This window comes from Bufo gargarizans, chromosome 11 (genome assembly GCF_014858855.1).
Source record: "Bufo gargarizans isolate SCDJY-AF-19 chromosome 11, ASM1485885v1, whole genome shotgun sequence".
NCBI lineage: Eukaryota > Metazoa > Chordata > Amphibia > Anura > Bufonidae > Bufo > Bufo gargarizans.
In genome coordinates this window covers 1617717-1631369 of record NC_058090.1, presented here as the reverse complement: position 1 = coordinate 1631369, position 13653 = coordinate 1617717, and the positions used below count along the sequence as shown (strand labels likewise).

The 13653-nt window shown below is 44.6% G+C and overlaps 1 protein-coding gene across 2 annotated transcripts in view; it reads left to right on the top strand.

Moving 5' to 3' along the window:
• The window catches only part of DENND2A (DENN domain containing 2A), a 106990-nt gene that overhangs the window by 89032 nt on the left and 4305 nt on the right, over window positions 1-13653 (top strand). For both annotated transcript variants that reach the window (XM_044271870.1, XM_044271871.1), the window contains 8 exons: window positions 1791-1900; window positions 2525-2594; window positions 3620-3697; window positions 4154-4294; window positions 4923-5071; window positions 8720-8897; window positions 10857-10898; window positions 13469-13586. In XM_044271870.1, the coding sequence (XP_044127805.1) occupies window positions 1791-1900; window positions 2525-2594; window positions 3620-3697; window positions 4154-4294; window positions 4923-5071; window positions 8720-8897; window positions 10857-10898; window positions 13469-13586 (886 nt within the window). The remainder of the gene's footprint in view (window positions 1-1790; window positions 1901-2524; window positions 2595-3619; window positions 3698-4153; window positions 4295-4922; window positions 5072-8719; window positions 8898-10856; window positions 10899-13468; window positions 13587-13653) is intronic.

Genomic DNA, 13653 nt, shown 5'->3' with positions numbered 1-13653 from the left:
CTGCTGGGCCCGGGCATGCGCAGTGTTCTGCCCTCTGTCAGCAGAGGCACAGACATATGCAGTGCGCATGCGCCGATTTCACGCCAGTTATCTTTGTTATGTCTTTGTGTCCCACTGAACTATGTGATCGGTTTAAAACCAGTCAGGTTGGTGACAGACTCCCTTTTAAAAAAAAAAAAAAAAAAAAAAAAAAAAAATACCTAGGAGCCATTAGCTCCAAAACGCAAATTTAAAATGCATATAATTATAATAAAGACTTGGAGGAGAAGATAACACGCAGGTCACAGTAGTGAGTTAGCACTACATATAGCAGGATACAGCACCAGATACCTCTTACATCCAGGGACATCTCCTGTCATGTAGACCTTCTCCTGCATCTGACCCAGACCTCCATGACTAATTCTTTCAGCTGCATTTCGTCTTTACAGAGTTTGTTACAGACACATTAGATTTCTCAATTTTTCCATCAACCTCCCCATCCTGGTGTCCCAACAATGTCATCCTGCTGCCACTCCCAATACTGTGCCCATTGTGCCCCCCCAATGCCCCAGGTACTATACTGCTGAAATCATAGTGTCATTTATCAAGCTGGTGTAAAGTAGAACTGGCTTAGTTGCCCATAGCAATGAATCAGATTCCACAGATGCCACTGCGCTGTGTCCCAGCACAGGCTCACGATGACGTCATCACATCCGTCTGCGTTGCTTTTTTTCCCCTTCTACCGCATAGGCCTCAGGCCTACTAGGCCTGAAGCCTATGGCAGTGATCGGCGGCAGGGCAGGGAAATATGCGCTACCGTGCCCTGCCGCAGTATTCAGCTGCAGCGCGGCGGCGGTCCAGTCACAGATGGCGACAAGACTAAAGTCTTGTCAGCATCTTCAAATTCTAGGTCTCATTGGTGACCATTTTGGTCGCCATCTGGAGCGCTGCTTTGGATCTGAAAGGCAAGTCTGCATGGTCCCAAACCTCCACTATGTCACTGAAGGACTAGGCAGTCTTGTTCAGGATGCGGGTGAATAATGCAGGCAGAGAATGACTGGTGTGTTGCCATGCCACAGTTTAGTACCAATTCAGCTGTGATCTAGAACTCGTCATCTCTGCCTGATTTACCTACTTGGATTAATACTTGTATTTCTTTTCCTAGAGCTCTGCGTTCCACCCTTCCTCTGTTATTCCTCCTGTAAATGTATGACGTGAATTGACAACTGGAATCTACAGTTGCCTTGTCATAGTGTCTCCACACAGCCAACACTAATTAGACAGCATCAGAGTGTATGGGGATATTCTTTCGACAAGGGGAATTGTGATAACCAGTTTAAAATTGACATTTCCAGGAAGAATAACAGAGGAACCATGCAATGAAAGACAAAGAAACGTGTTCCATGACTGATGCAAGGATTTACTAAAACAGACATGTCAGAAACATTGCCATGTCCTGTTAAAGACAGTTTGCTTGCCAAGCGGTCATTACCCAGGTCTTCAAGTCGAAGCCAAATTGGCACTGGGTATAGACGTGGTATAGAATTTGGCAGTAACCAGACCATTACTAACATTCTTAAAAAATGAATCTAGAAGTCGAATCCCTTTAAATAATTAGAAAGTACTGTATGATGCCAGTGAGTGTTGGGTGGGCGATGAATGATCACATATAGCTCTTACATCATTTGCTGCCATTCTTGCCACCCCTGGAGCTGAGGTTGACACCGCATTATTTCCGGAGCAGCGAGCTGTGGTTAGCCTGTTGAGATGGCCGCTGACATGACTTCTGGACGGCTTCTTTTTCATTTCAGCTGGAAAGATCATTCAAATTCATGAGAGAAGCCGGGGACCAGTTTAAAGCCATTCCCCAGTTCTGCTTCCCAGACGCCAAGGACTGGTCTCCAGTTAGTCAGTTTGAGAGGTAACTGGGATGTCCATATTCTCATTAGTATTCATGCCTAATATTTTTTTTTTTTTATATTAAACGGGTCATATAATAAACTGTTCTGAAACTTTCTAATATACTTTGTGTGGCAATGCATCCATTTCAAGAGCACTGCTTGCTGTTAGTGAATGGAAAGATTCTTGTTTACACCTAGGGACTGAAAACCTGTACAGGCCCAACAGCAGAGGGTTTGTAAGGGTCCATTCACACGTTCCGCAAAATTGGTCCGCATCCGTTCCGCAATTTGGCGGAACAGGTGCGGACCTATTCATTTTCAATGGGGCCGGAATGTGCTATCCGCATCTGCAGATCCGCACTTCCGTTCCCCAAAATAGAACATGTCCGATAGACAAGAAAAGGCATTTTCTATGAGAGTGCTGGCAATGTGTGGTCCACAAAATGCGGAACGTACATTGCATGGTGTCCGTGTTTTGCGGATCTGCAAAACGCATACGGACGTGTGAATGGACCCTTACAGTGACATCCAGTCTCTTTCATAGACCTTACACCTTTTAATTAATGGGATATTTACAAGATATTTTGGGTCATTTATGCTGCGGATTGTAACTTCTTTTACTTACTAATTTCTATTCTTTGCAGTGAAACTTTCTCCTTCGTGCTGACAGGCGAGGATGGCAGTCGGCGTTTCGGCTACTGTAGGCGGCTCCTGGTAATTGTCCGAGCTATGATTTGATTAGTAGTTATCTAATGTCTTTCACAAGATTAAAGGAGTACTCTGATGTCATAGAAATAAGGTTAGGGCACCGCAGGTCACAGTGCAAACTTCTACTTGCAGAACGATCCTGATGTTACCGTGGCCTGGGGCTAATTCAGACAGGGGTGTATTTTATCCAGGCCATTATACCAGTGACCGGTCATTGCTGCCACAATATGAATGCTAAAATATGGCCTTCTAGGCAATGTGATGTGGCTATGTCGTCCGAGCCTAAATCTTAAAGGGGTTGTCCGACTCCAAAGCAATTATAGCTATGGTCCCTATAGTGTTTAGCATAAAAAAGACATGACCACATAGTGCTGCTTGGGAACACGTCACTGCTGAGGCCAGTGAATCTCTGCAAAGGGGCATGTGACTACGGACAGGAAGTCCCCCTTTCTGTCCACATGGGACCGGAAGTGGGTGGCGGGAACCTCTGTGCTGGGATGGAGCTCCGCTGAATAGGCGAGTGACCAGATGGTTGTCTATAATTCGTAGGGCCCCATAGCAAAATAAAATGGGGGGGGCCCCCTCCACCTAGTGTACGAAAATGAAAACTGCAGCATAAGTAGCAATACTTAAAGGTATGTATAATAGAAACATAAAAAAAAGGTACAATGTTCTTGCACCTCTGGGCCCCATAACAAGTGCTATGGCTATAGTTACGCCCAGTGGGTTATTCACATAGTAATAGGTTTTTAGAACAGTGACACCTAGCGGTCGGTGTTTGCATTGCACCCTGTCTGTTCAATAATTCTATGGAGGGACAACCTAGGTAGGAGATGCAGCGCTACACCAGCACTGCTGCCCCTTCATTTTCAGGATCCTCGTGGGTCACAGAGGCTCAACCTTCCACCGATCAAAAAAATTTTGCCATGTACTAGCTATGTCATGACTTTAGAAATTCTCCTTTAAAGGGGGTATAGTGTCTGCAGGGATTTTAAGCTAATCTTCTTCTTTTTTTTTTTTTTTCTATAAAGCCTAGTGGTAAAGGGAAGCGTCTTCCTGAAGTGTACTGCATCGTGAGTCGGCTGGGATGCTTTAATCTGTTCTCCAAGGTAATTAGTGCAGTAAAATAAGTGACCACTTCCATTTGTCGTCCAGAATGCTTTCTTCCATAAACAGCGCCACTTCCTGTCAACTGGCTGTGTCTGGTATTGCAGCTCAACCCCCTTGAAGTGAATTTTGCCAAGCTGCAATACCAATAACAACCTACAGACGAGAGTAGATCTAGGTTTTGGAAGCAGCCATGTCTTTCTAATACTGGACAACCCCTTTAACAGTGGAGAAAATTCCATAAAGGACTTTTAGTAACTTTTCCTGGAAACTTTTATTAAGAGGAACTGGTGCTGCAGGTTTCAGACAAAGCACTTGGGGATTGCCACAATAGAGGCATTTTACCCCGCCAAGCCACAACTGATGTAGCACAAAAAACACATTGTCATTTATTATAGCCACCGATCCCGGCAATGACTCTGTTCACACTGTATGGAAATATCATGGTATCCTTGCAGATCTTGGATGACGTGGAGAAAAGAAGAGGCATCTCTCCAGCTCTGGTGCAGCCGTTCATGAGAGCCATCATAGACGCCCCATTCCCAGCCCTAGGACGGAAGATCTCCGTGAAGAATTTCTTGCCAGGATCAGGAACAGAGGTACGGTTCCTGGAACAGTATAGACAGCTAATGGAGGAGGTAAAGATGGCAATAGACTTAAAGGGGACCTGTCTGCTATAATGAGGTGACTGGTTTAGTAAATACTTGTATTCCCCAAAATATAACAATTCTGGAACATTTTTTAAATATATTTTTGAGAGGCACTCTATTTTGTGCTGTTTCTCTGTTATTCCTCCTGGAAATGTATAAATAAATGAACAACTTGGCATTGCCATCCCCCTTGTCAATAGGGTGTGTACCCGTAGATCCTAATAATATTAGTACTGGACAGTGTCTGTGCAAGGACACACCCCATTGACGTAGACAATAGTAACACCCAGTTGTCACGTCATACGTTTATAGGAGGAATGACCTGAGGAGCCTGGCAGTTGCACTTTGCCTTGTTCCTGAGAACACATGCATGCGTATGGGCGGATCGGGAGTGATGGATGTCGTCAAACAAACATTTGACTGCCCACTATCTGGGCCCCTGTTCTTGAGATCGGTGGGGGTCCCAGCAGAAAAATGTACGATCTGTGAATAGGGGATAACTTTCTATAATTGGAATTCCCCTTTAGGTGTATGGCCAGCCTTCATCTGACCTTGTATTTTCCGGGTCCCTTCCTAGGTGATTGAACTGTGTCGACCCCTAGACTCGAGGCTTGAACATGTGGATTTCGATGCCCTCTTCTCCACGCTCAGCGTACGGCACCTCATACAAGTCTTCGCCTCTCTGCTCTTAGAAAGAAGAGTCATTTTCATGGCTGACACCCTCAGGTAGATCCCTGCTATGGATATAACTACTGTTTTCTATGGGTTGTGGGCCCTGTACTAAGGCCTCATGCACTCTCTTGTTTTATGGCCCCCGTAGAAGTCTATTCCGACAGAAGAAAAACTGTGCCATGTTCCCTCAGATGCCATCTTAGTCCGTATGAATGGTCCGGATCTGTTCCGCAATTATGTGGAACTGGTGCGGACCCATTCATTTTCAATGGGGCCGGAAAAGATGCGGACAGCATACAGTGTGCTGTCTGTATCCGCACTTCCAGTCCGCGGCAAAAAAAATAGAACATGTCCTATTCTTGTCTGCAACAGCGGACGTGTAAATGGACCCTTATCAAGATATTACCGCATTGCCCTTAGGGGACCATATGGCAGAACACTGACTCTGTGTGCTGCCATACGTTCTCCACACATACAGCACGGCCTCATGCATGACGCCTTAAAGTGGATCTCAACAGAAATTGTTGGCCAGGCTGCCAGCTCTGTTAAAACCCAAGTAGGAGGAGAAGTTAGCTACTTCCTCCCTTACTGTTATTAAGTTTATTGAAAGGGATCGGGTTCCCCGGTTTCAGCAAATAAAGATTATCCAGTATCATATTGTATAATGAAAAGTTACACAGACAATTTCCAATATACTGTCCTCTTCATGATCTCTGCTTGCTTTCCATCACTAGAAACCTTTACTACCTGTGTCCTAGCGTTCCGCTATGATCCCAGCACTATAACGGATCGTGCACCTATGTGTCCATCACATGACCATGACTAATTCCAGTAAACAATAAAGATTTCTGTTTGTTGACTGCAAGCAGAGATCTTGAAGATTGTGAGGGATTGATACAGAAAGTATATTAGAAAATTCAGTCAATCGGGACTGCCTTAGCACAGTGAGTGGTGATGAAGGAAGTGGATTTGCTTGCTGCCATTGACTGCCAGGGAGAACTAAGGGAGGGAGGGGGAGGAGCTCCTGGATGAGCGGGTCACAGCGCTGCTGTTCTGTACTGATTGCTACACGTGACCCTGACCTATGCTCTTATCTGCTGAAACTTCCTCTGATCCTTCCAGTGAACTTATTTTGTCCTGGTCCAATTCCTGGTAATTAAAGAGTTAAGCGTGAAGCATTTTTGTGCCCTTTTCCTGTTGTGTTGTCATGGAGACCGCTGTAAACATCACAGCGTTTAGCGCTGATGTCACCCAGCGTATAATTATGGAGTGTTGTATATGCAGTGGGATTCTGGGCACCGGTCCAGGAATGTCCCTGCTTGGAGTGACTAGTGATGCCTCAGATAGCAGATGTGGGACTCCGCTCTTATATACTATGCTGCCATCAAGTATGATGAGCGTATTACCAGCCACTTCTGTAAATTATTCTTACTGAATATGAAAAATATTCTACACAGTGTCGGTCTTTACTGTAGTTCTGGCATTCTATTTATTGCCTTGTAAATGAACTGTTGTCAAGGGGACAAAACTGTCTCTCTAGTCCTATGTTGGACATGGATATGAGAGAGCGATGGATAGATGGCTATGACCAACTATCTATCTATCGATCTATCTATCACCAACTGAGAAAGGTCTCCAGACCAGCTAGTCATTCTGGCGAAATTCAGCACCACATCTGCCCTTTCCATCAATTTAAAAAAGGACCAACACTATGGTGTTCCAGAGAAGGAAAACAAAGTTAGCCAGGCCCCCTACTTTCACACTACACAACTGCCCTCTTACAGCCACCAACAGGTACACCTACCTGGGCCTGATTAATTGACCAAACTGGGAGCTTCAAATCGGCCATTGAGGAGCTGAAAGACAAAGCATGCAAGACCTTCTACAACATCAGAAGACGACTGTACCACCTCAAAGCACCCGTGAGGGTCTAGCTTAAAATCTTTAACTCCATCATTGCACCAATCCTCTTGTACGGTAGTGAAGTCTGGGGCCCTCACATGTTCCCCGACTGGTCAAGATGCGATTCCAGCCCAACAGAAATATTCCACCTGGAATTCTGTAAGCATCTCCTCCCAGGTCCATCAGAGCACCTCTAACAGTGCATGTCGAGGGGCGCTGGGCAGATTTCCTCTACACTTTATAATCTAGAAGAGGGCGCTATCATTCTGGGGCCATCTACATGGGTAGTAGTGAATGCTCCCATCACCATAAAGCCTTGCTAGACCAAGGGATCCCAGGCAAGGCAAAGCCCCAACATCAACTTGCTGAAACCCAGCCCGACCAGAAAATCGCCCCACACCACGTCACAAAAGCCGGGGTCAGTAAATGGAGGAAGGAGGTGAGAGCATCCTAGAAGCTGACGGTGTACCATAGCCTGCAGAGAGACTACAAACTGGCCCGATACCTGGAGAAACTAGGGAACCCCAGAGCCGCTACAGACTGAGCGCCCACAGCCTGGCCATAGAATCCGGACGGCATTGACAGAGCTACAGTACATGCCTAGAGAAAGCAGACTGTGCCCGCAGTGCCACCTGGAGGCGGGCGAGTATGAGGCCACTTCCTGATATACTGTCCCAAATACTCAACAGTGAGGGACTTCCACTTTAGGAGACTCTCTGATCTATTCCCAGACTTCAGCTCCATGGACACAGCAGCACAATATATCAGTGCCTGCCACAGACTGAGAGGAGCATGATATGCCATGGACTCCGATACCCTGACCTGGGGAGTGTCCGCACCCCCCTCCCCCTCTCATGATACGCAACGGACTCTTACCCTAAGTTCATACCTGAGCGTTTTACAGCGCGTTCAAACGCGCTGTAAAACGCTCAACACGTGAAAACCAATGCTTCCCTACGGCCCTGGTTCACACTTGAGCGTTTTACAGCGCGTTTGAACGCGCTGTAAAACGCCCGACACATAAACAAGTTCTTGAGCTTTTTTGGGGGCGTTTGTCGCGCGTTTTGGCCATAGACTCATTGGACAACACTGCAGTCAATCACACAAACGCGCGTTTACTATTGCAAAAACGCGTGACACGCATAAAAACGCGTGACAAATACGCGCGTAAAACGCGCGTCTCAGAAACGCTCAGGTGTGAACCCAGGGTTATACTCCGACTCCGGGTGTGTCCCCATTCCTCAACCCCCTATTTCCTACATGCTTTGGCAATACTAATGTATAATTTTAGCCCTGCCAATAAAGCTTTGATTGATATGAGAGAGAGAGAGATAGAGATGAGATGGATCGCTATGAGAGAGATCTTTTTTGTGGGAAGCACAGGCTCTTGAATGACAAGCCTGCTTAGTTATGCAGTGATATAGCAAAGTGTCATTCTGCAGCCAAGGAAAGCTGGGTGACGAGCCCTGTACCCTTATATGCACCTGTACAGACTTACAGGGGTATTCCTAGATTTGCCATAAATGACAGATATATGGGGATCCCATCCCTGGGACAATTGGGAGAATATAATTGGGCGCATGCATCCATCTACAGGTAAAGCTGTGGCCACTTTTCCAGATGCAGTCCTTGCCTAGTGGCCATTACCCCAGTAGGTGTAGGTCCCTCCCCTCCGCCGCAATACTTATGGGACATGGTCAGTGGCTGAGAAATGAAGTGTAAAATCTGATTTCAGTGTTTATCTAATAGTTTATTCTTTAATGACGTGTTTACTAAATTACACTCGCATTTCTCTTTCAGCACCTTGTCCAAATGCTGCCATGCCATGGTCGCTTTGCTCTACCCATTTACTTGGCAGCACACCTACATTCCTGTGCTCCCGCCAGCAATGATTGACATTGTCTGCTCCCCCACCCCATTCCTTATTGGGCTCCTGTCCAGCTCGCTCCCTCGTCTCAAAGAGCTGCCAGTGGAAGAGGTGAGTTCAAGATTATCTTTTTGAAACTCAAGGGTCCTTTGATTACTTTTTTTTTTTCATGTAAAAATGTCCCGAATTCTGGTTCATATTCCTTTACAGGGGTTTGAAACTTTTTTTTTTTTGTCTAATACAGATATCCAAATACCCTGCCTAATGTCACATAGCAGCCACCACTGGGGGGAGCTGAATGCATTAAGAGTTGTACATTCTGTAGCCTCCTAAGCTCCCTCTAGTGGTGGCTTCAGGCAGACAGGATTTTTTTAACAGAACAGATTTTTTTATTTATTTTTTACTATATTAATTTAAAAAATCTGGATATCTTCTAACAACCTGTTGTGAACCAACAACATGCCCCAATGTCAGGTCATGCTGGGAATTGTAGTTTCACAACAGCTGGAGAGCCGCTGTCCACTGAAAAGCACATTGTATCTGGCTGGGGTTGGCAGCCGTTCATCACACGCAGGAGAAATATAATTACTGCAATCAACTATTAGTTTCCGGACACAGAAGAAAGAAGCGTTTCCCAGCCAAAACTAACACCCTTCTGGGGTGTTGCCTTATATGATAAAATTCCGTACCCCAAAAAGCCCATGGGAAAAGATGAAGTGTGCAGAAGGGCTGTGAACATTAGCGGAATCCAGAAGATGGCTTTGTGTAACTCAAGCTGAACGAATGGATTGTAAAAGGTTCTGCTAATTTCTAATATACCTTTTTTGTTGCTGCTGTTTTAAGTATCTCTTCTTGCTGTCAGTGAATGGGAATACTTTTTCTTAGTTCCAGAGGCTAAAAACCTGCACAGACCTAGTACTTCTCAGGGTGAGATACTATTGTATCCTGCGTAAACATTTTAACTGCACTGATGCATTGTAACAAACTCGGGACCAGAGATATGTGCTGCTACTGTCAGCAAGCAGGTATATTGAGACTGGTGTGAAATTGATACACAAAGGTAAATAAGTAAATTTAAATGGTAGAAAACTATTAAGAAATGCCAGGGAGATGATTTAGTGCCCCTAATGGAGTTCTTTCAAGGAGCTTAGCGGGGTTATCCCATGATGAATGTAAAAAATGAAAACGATATATAATCTAGTACATAAATACCTTTTTCTAACAAACTAGAACCAGCCCTGCACCTCACATGGGTCCAGAGATCTCCCCAACCATTGCTCCAATTGCTTTACTAGAATTATTGGAAGTTGGCGTGTGGAACGGAGTCTGTGCTTCCATCTCGGTGAGCAGGACAGAGAAATTAGAAAAAGGGCAAACAGCAGGTGGCGCTATACAGATTGTGGCTATACTAAATTTCTAATTACATGCCATTACAAAAGGATTCAGATCCAGGTGCTGGTTTGAAAACTAGAATATTTTTCATGGGACAACCTCTTTAAAGGTAGCAAGCACTATATACCACTATAACTCCCAGCCTCTCAGTGAAACGCCAAAGCTGCTCACAAGATGTCGCCCAGCTCTCCACAGACCCTGAGTGGCATTTTTCCTATAAGGCTACAAAGAGCTCCTTTTGCCCCACTGCTTATTTTTATTTATTAATTTTTTTCTCCCTCTTCAGCTGATTTCATGACATTAGTGTCAGTCTTTAATGTAGTTCTTGCATTCTGTTCATAAGTGAAGAAGGCTCTAACTAGAGGAGCGCTTTAACCCTTTTGCAGTTCTTTTTAGGGAATTTCCTCCATACAGCCCCCTTTTATAGTACTGAGGCCCCCGGCTATTGCAGCATTGCGTGTGAGCACGCGGCCGGGCTGGGTGATTTCTGAACAGGCTCCAGGATTATAAAATTATATGTCATTTCTGGTCAGCACTAGGGAAACCTCAAACCACAGTCCAGGATGTGTACTCAGCATGAATGGACATGAGCCCAGCCTGCTGCTGACTTCTGAACGGGGAGGAACTGGAAATACCCCAGGAAATAGGAAATTACCTTCTTTCTTTCTTCCATTGCAGGTTCTACTGGTCGACCTCGGTAATAATCGCTTCCTGAGACAGGTGAGTGAAACCGGGATGATTGTAAGCAGCTCCCGTCTACACAGGAGGGTCTTGTTGTAAGCTGGATTTAGACATAATTGTAATAGTACAAGGGGTTTGTGGCCTCTCTACACTCTCAACACCTTTTAAGTAGCCATCCCATGAGTGGTTTGCTAAACTTCATATCAGTAGTAATAGGTCAGAGCAACTAGACTTGTATGAGAAATCTCCAGCATTAAGTACTGGGGACTCACGCTTAAATCGTAGAGGAAAGATGTCTATTGCATTTGCTTGACTGAAGCTGTTAGGTGTAACTAAACTGCCTTGGGAGAGGTATTAGAAGAGCATTGTAAGAGGCAGACAATAGATGTCACACCCCTCTACCTTGGTTTCTTCAGTTTAACCTAAAGAGCACCTTTTCACACCTCTTTTGAATCAGCCCTCCTCTGTGTCTGCGACCAGCAGCTCATTGTCCGAAGGAAGAGTTCCTTCCTTACAGTCAGCTGCTCATTGAATGGAGGTGAAGCAATGCATTTACATGCAGCGATCTCCTCCACAGTATGAGGACAAGTGGTCGTTATTGCCATCGCTCGTCCTCATACAGCTGCATTGTTTAGACTGCACAATCTGCTGCCTGGGAACGATAATTTACGCGTCGGCAGTAATGATCATTTGATCGTCTGCAGCTTTACACCAGCAGATGATCGGGAACGAGCGTTCACATGAATCTACCCAATTATCTGGCCATCTAAATCCACCTTAACAAGGTTTTACCATCTCAGACAATGGGGGCATATCGTTTGGACCCACACCTACAACGAGAACCTAGTGGGGAAATGAACAGAGGGCGCAGCCGCCCTCCATTCATTTTTATAGGGCTGCCAAAAATAGACGAGCACTGGCTCGGCTATTTCCTTCTGCCCCATAGAAATGAATGGAATTGGAATGGAATGCGCTCCCATTCACTTCTATAGGAGCAGCGCTTGGTGATGGGCGGACCCGGGTCCTCCAGCCACAGCTCTCCCTGCTCTGTTCTCATTGTAGGTGCAGGTGGGAATACCCCTTTTAAGATGCTGTCATCAAACTGAGCTTGAATACAGTTGCTCTGACTTTTTTACTACTGATATACCATGACCATCCTTCATGGTAATATGTGGATACTTTATAGCTTTGTATTGGTGCAGTGCACAGTATACAGGATTCTAGTATTATTTAGGCATTGTATGGCAGTATTATATGACCAAAAGATATGATAGTTTGATTTGGGCATTTAATGCAATAATATATAAAGAGTGGTATTATTTATGCATTGTAAGGCGATTTTTATATAGGGATTGTATGACAGTATTTTATATAGACACGATACTTGGGCATCATACAGCAGCATTATATGGACAAAGGATAGTGGTATCATTTATTAAGGCCAATATTACACAGAGACAGGGTAGTGGTATTATTTAGGCATTATAAGACAGTATTACATGGACACAGAATAGTGGTATTAATTAAGCATTGAATAGCATTATATGAATGCTGCTGTTTGGGCAGTATTTTAGGAGTATTACCCTCCTCCTCTCCTTTCGTTTGGGCTAAAATTATTTTTTGGTTGGTCTTTAGTAAAAATTTCTAGCTATATTCCCAGTGTAATGGTGTAATCTACTTTCACACTAGCATTGTTTTGAATCCGGCGTTCAATTCCGACACCGGAACTGCTCGCCGGATCCGGAAAAACGTGTGAAAACTGATTACATTTGAATCCTGATCAGGCTTTCGATCACAATGGAAAAATGCATTGGAAAAAACGGATCCGCCATTTTTTTTTTCCCTATTTTTCGGGTTTAACATGCAAAAGCCGGATCCGTTTTGACTAAACACACGGCGCCGGATCCGGCGTTAATGCAAGTCAATGGGAAAAAGGCCTGATCCGGCGTTCAGTCAAAGTGTTCAGGATTTTTGGCCGGAGGTAAAAATACTGCATGCTACGTTTTTCTGAAAAGCCTGATCAGTCAAAAAGACTGAACTGAAGACATCCTGATGCATCCTGAGGAACTCTCCATTCAGAATGCATTAGGATAAAACTGATCAGTTCTTTTCCGGATTTGAGCCCCTAGGACGGAACTCAGCGCCGGAAAAGAAAAACGTTAGTGTGAAAGTACCCTAATGACTCATGTGAATCTGTGATCTCCTAAAGCACATGAATGCTTTTTTAGGCCATATTCTTATTGATGTATCAGGAATTGATCTGTAATGAGTATTTATGAGTTATCAAGAGCTCAAAGAACAGAGCTACAGACAGCAGCAGCTCTGCTGGATGACAGGGCTGGAGAAAAAACTTAGTCTGCAAATACACCTTCAACTAACCCCTGTAAACTGCTGGAAATTTGTAATAAAGACCAATTAAAAAAAGATTTTTAGCTCAAAATGAGTAGAATGCAATAATTAAAAAAAATGGCCTTTAAAGTTATCCTAGCTTTAAATTGGTGATCATGGTACTCTGGTCACCAGCAGTAGGGCGTGAATTGCGTTGCTTCCATTTATATGATAAATCTTTGAAAACTGGCTGACTTGTTTCATCTTTCTTGTGCTCTTAGATGGAAGATGAGGACTCAATCCTACCCCGCAAACTTCAGGCGGCTCTAGAGCAGATCCTAGAGCAGCGCAATGAGCTAGCTGTGGACATTGACCAGGGCTCTGCCAACGGGCAACAAGGTAGATTTCAGGTTTCCAGTGACCGTGGTTACTTTTGTGCAAGATGGTTGAAATCTAAATAGACATC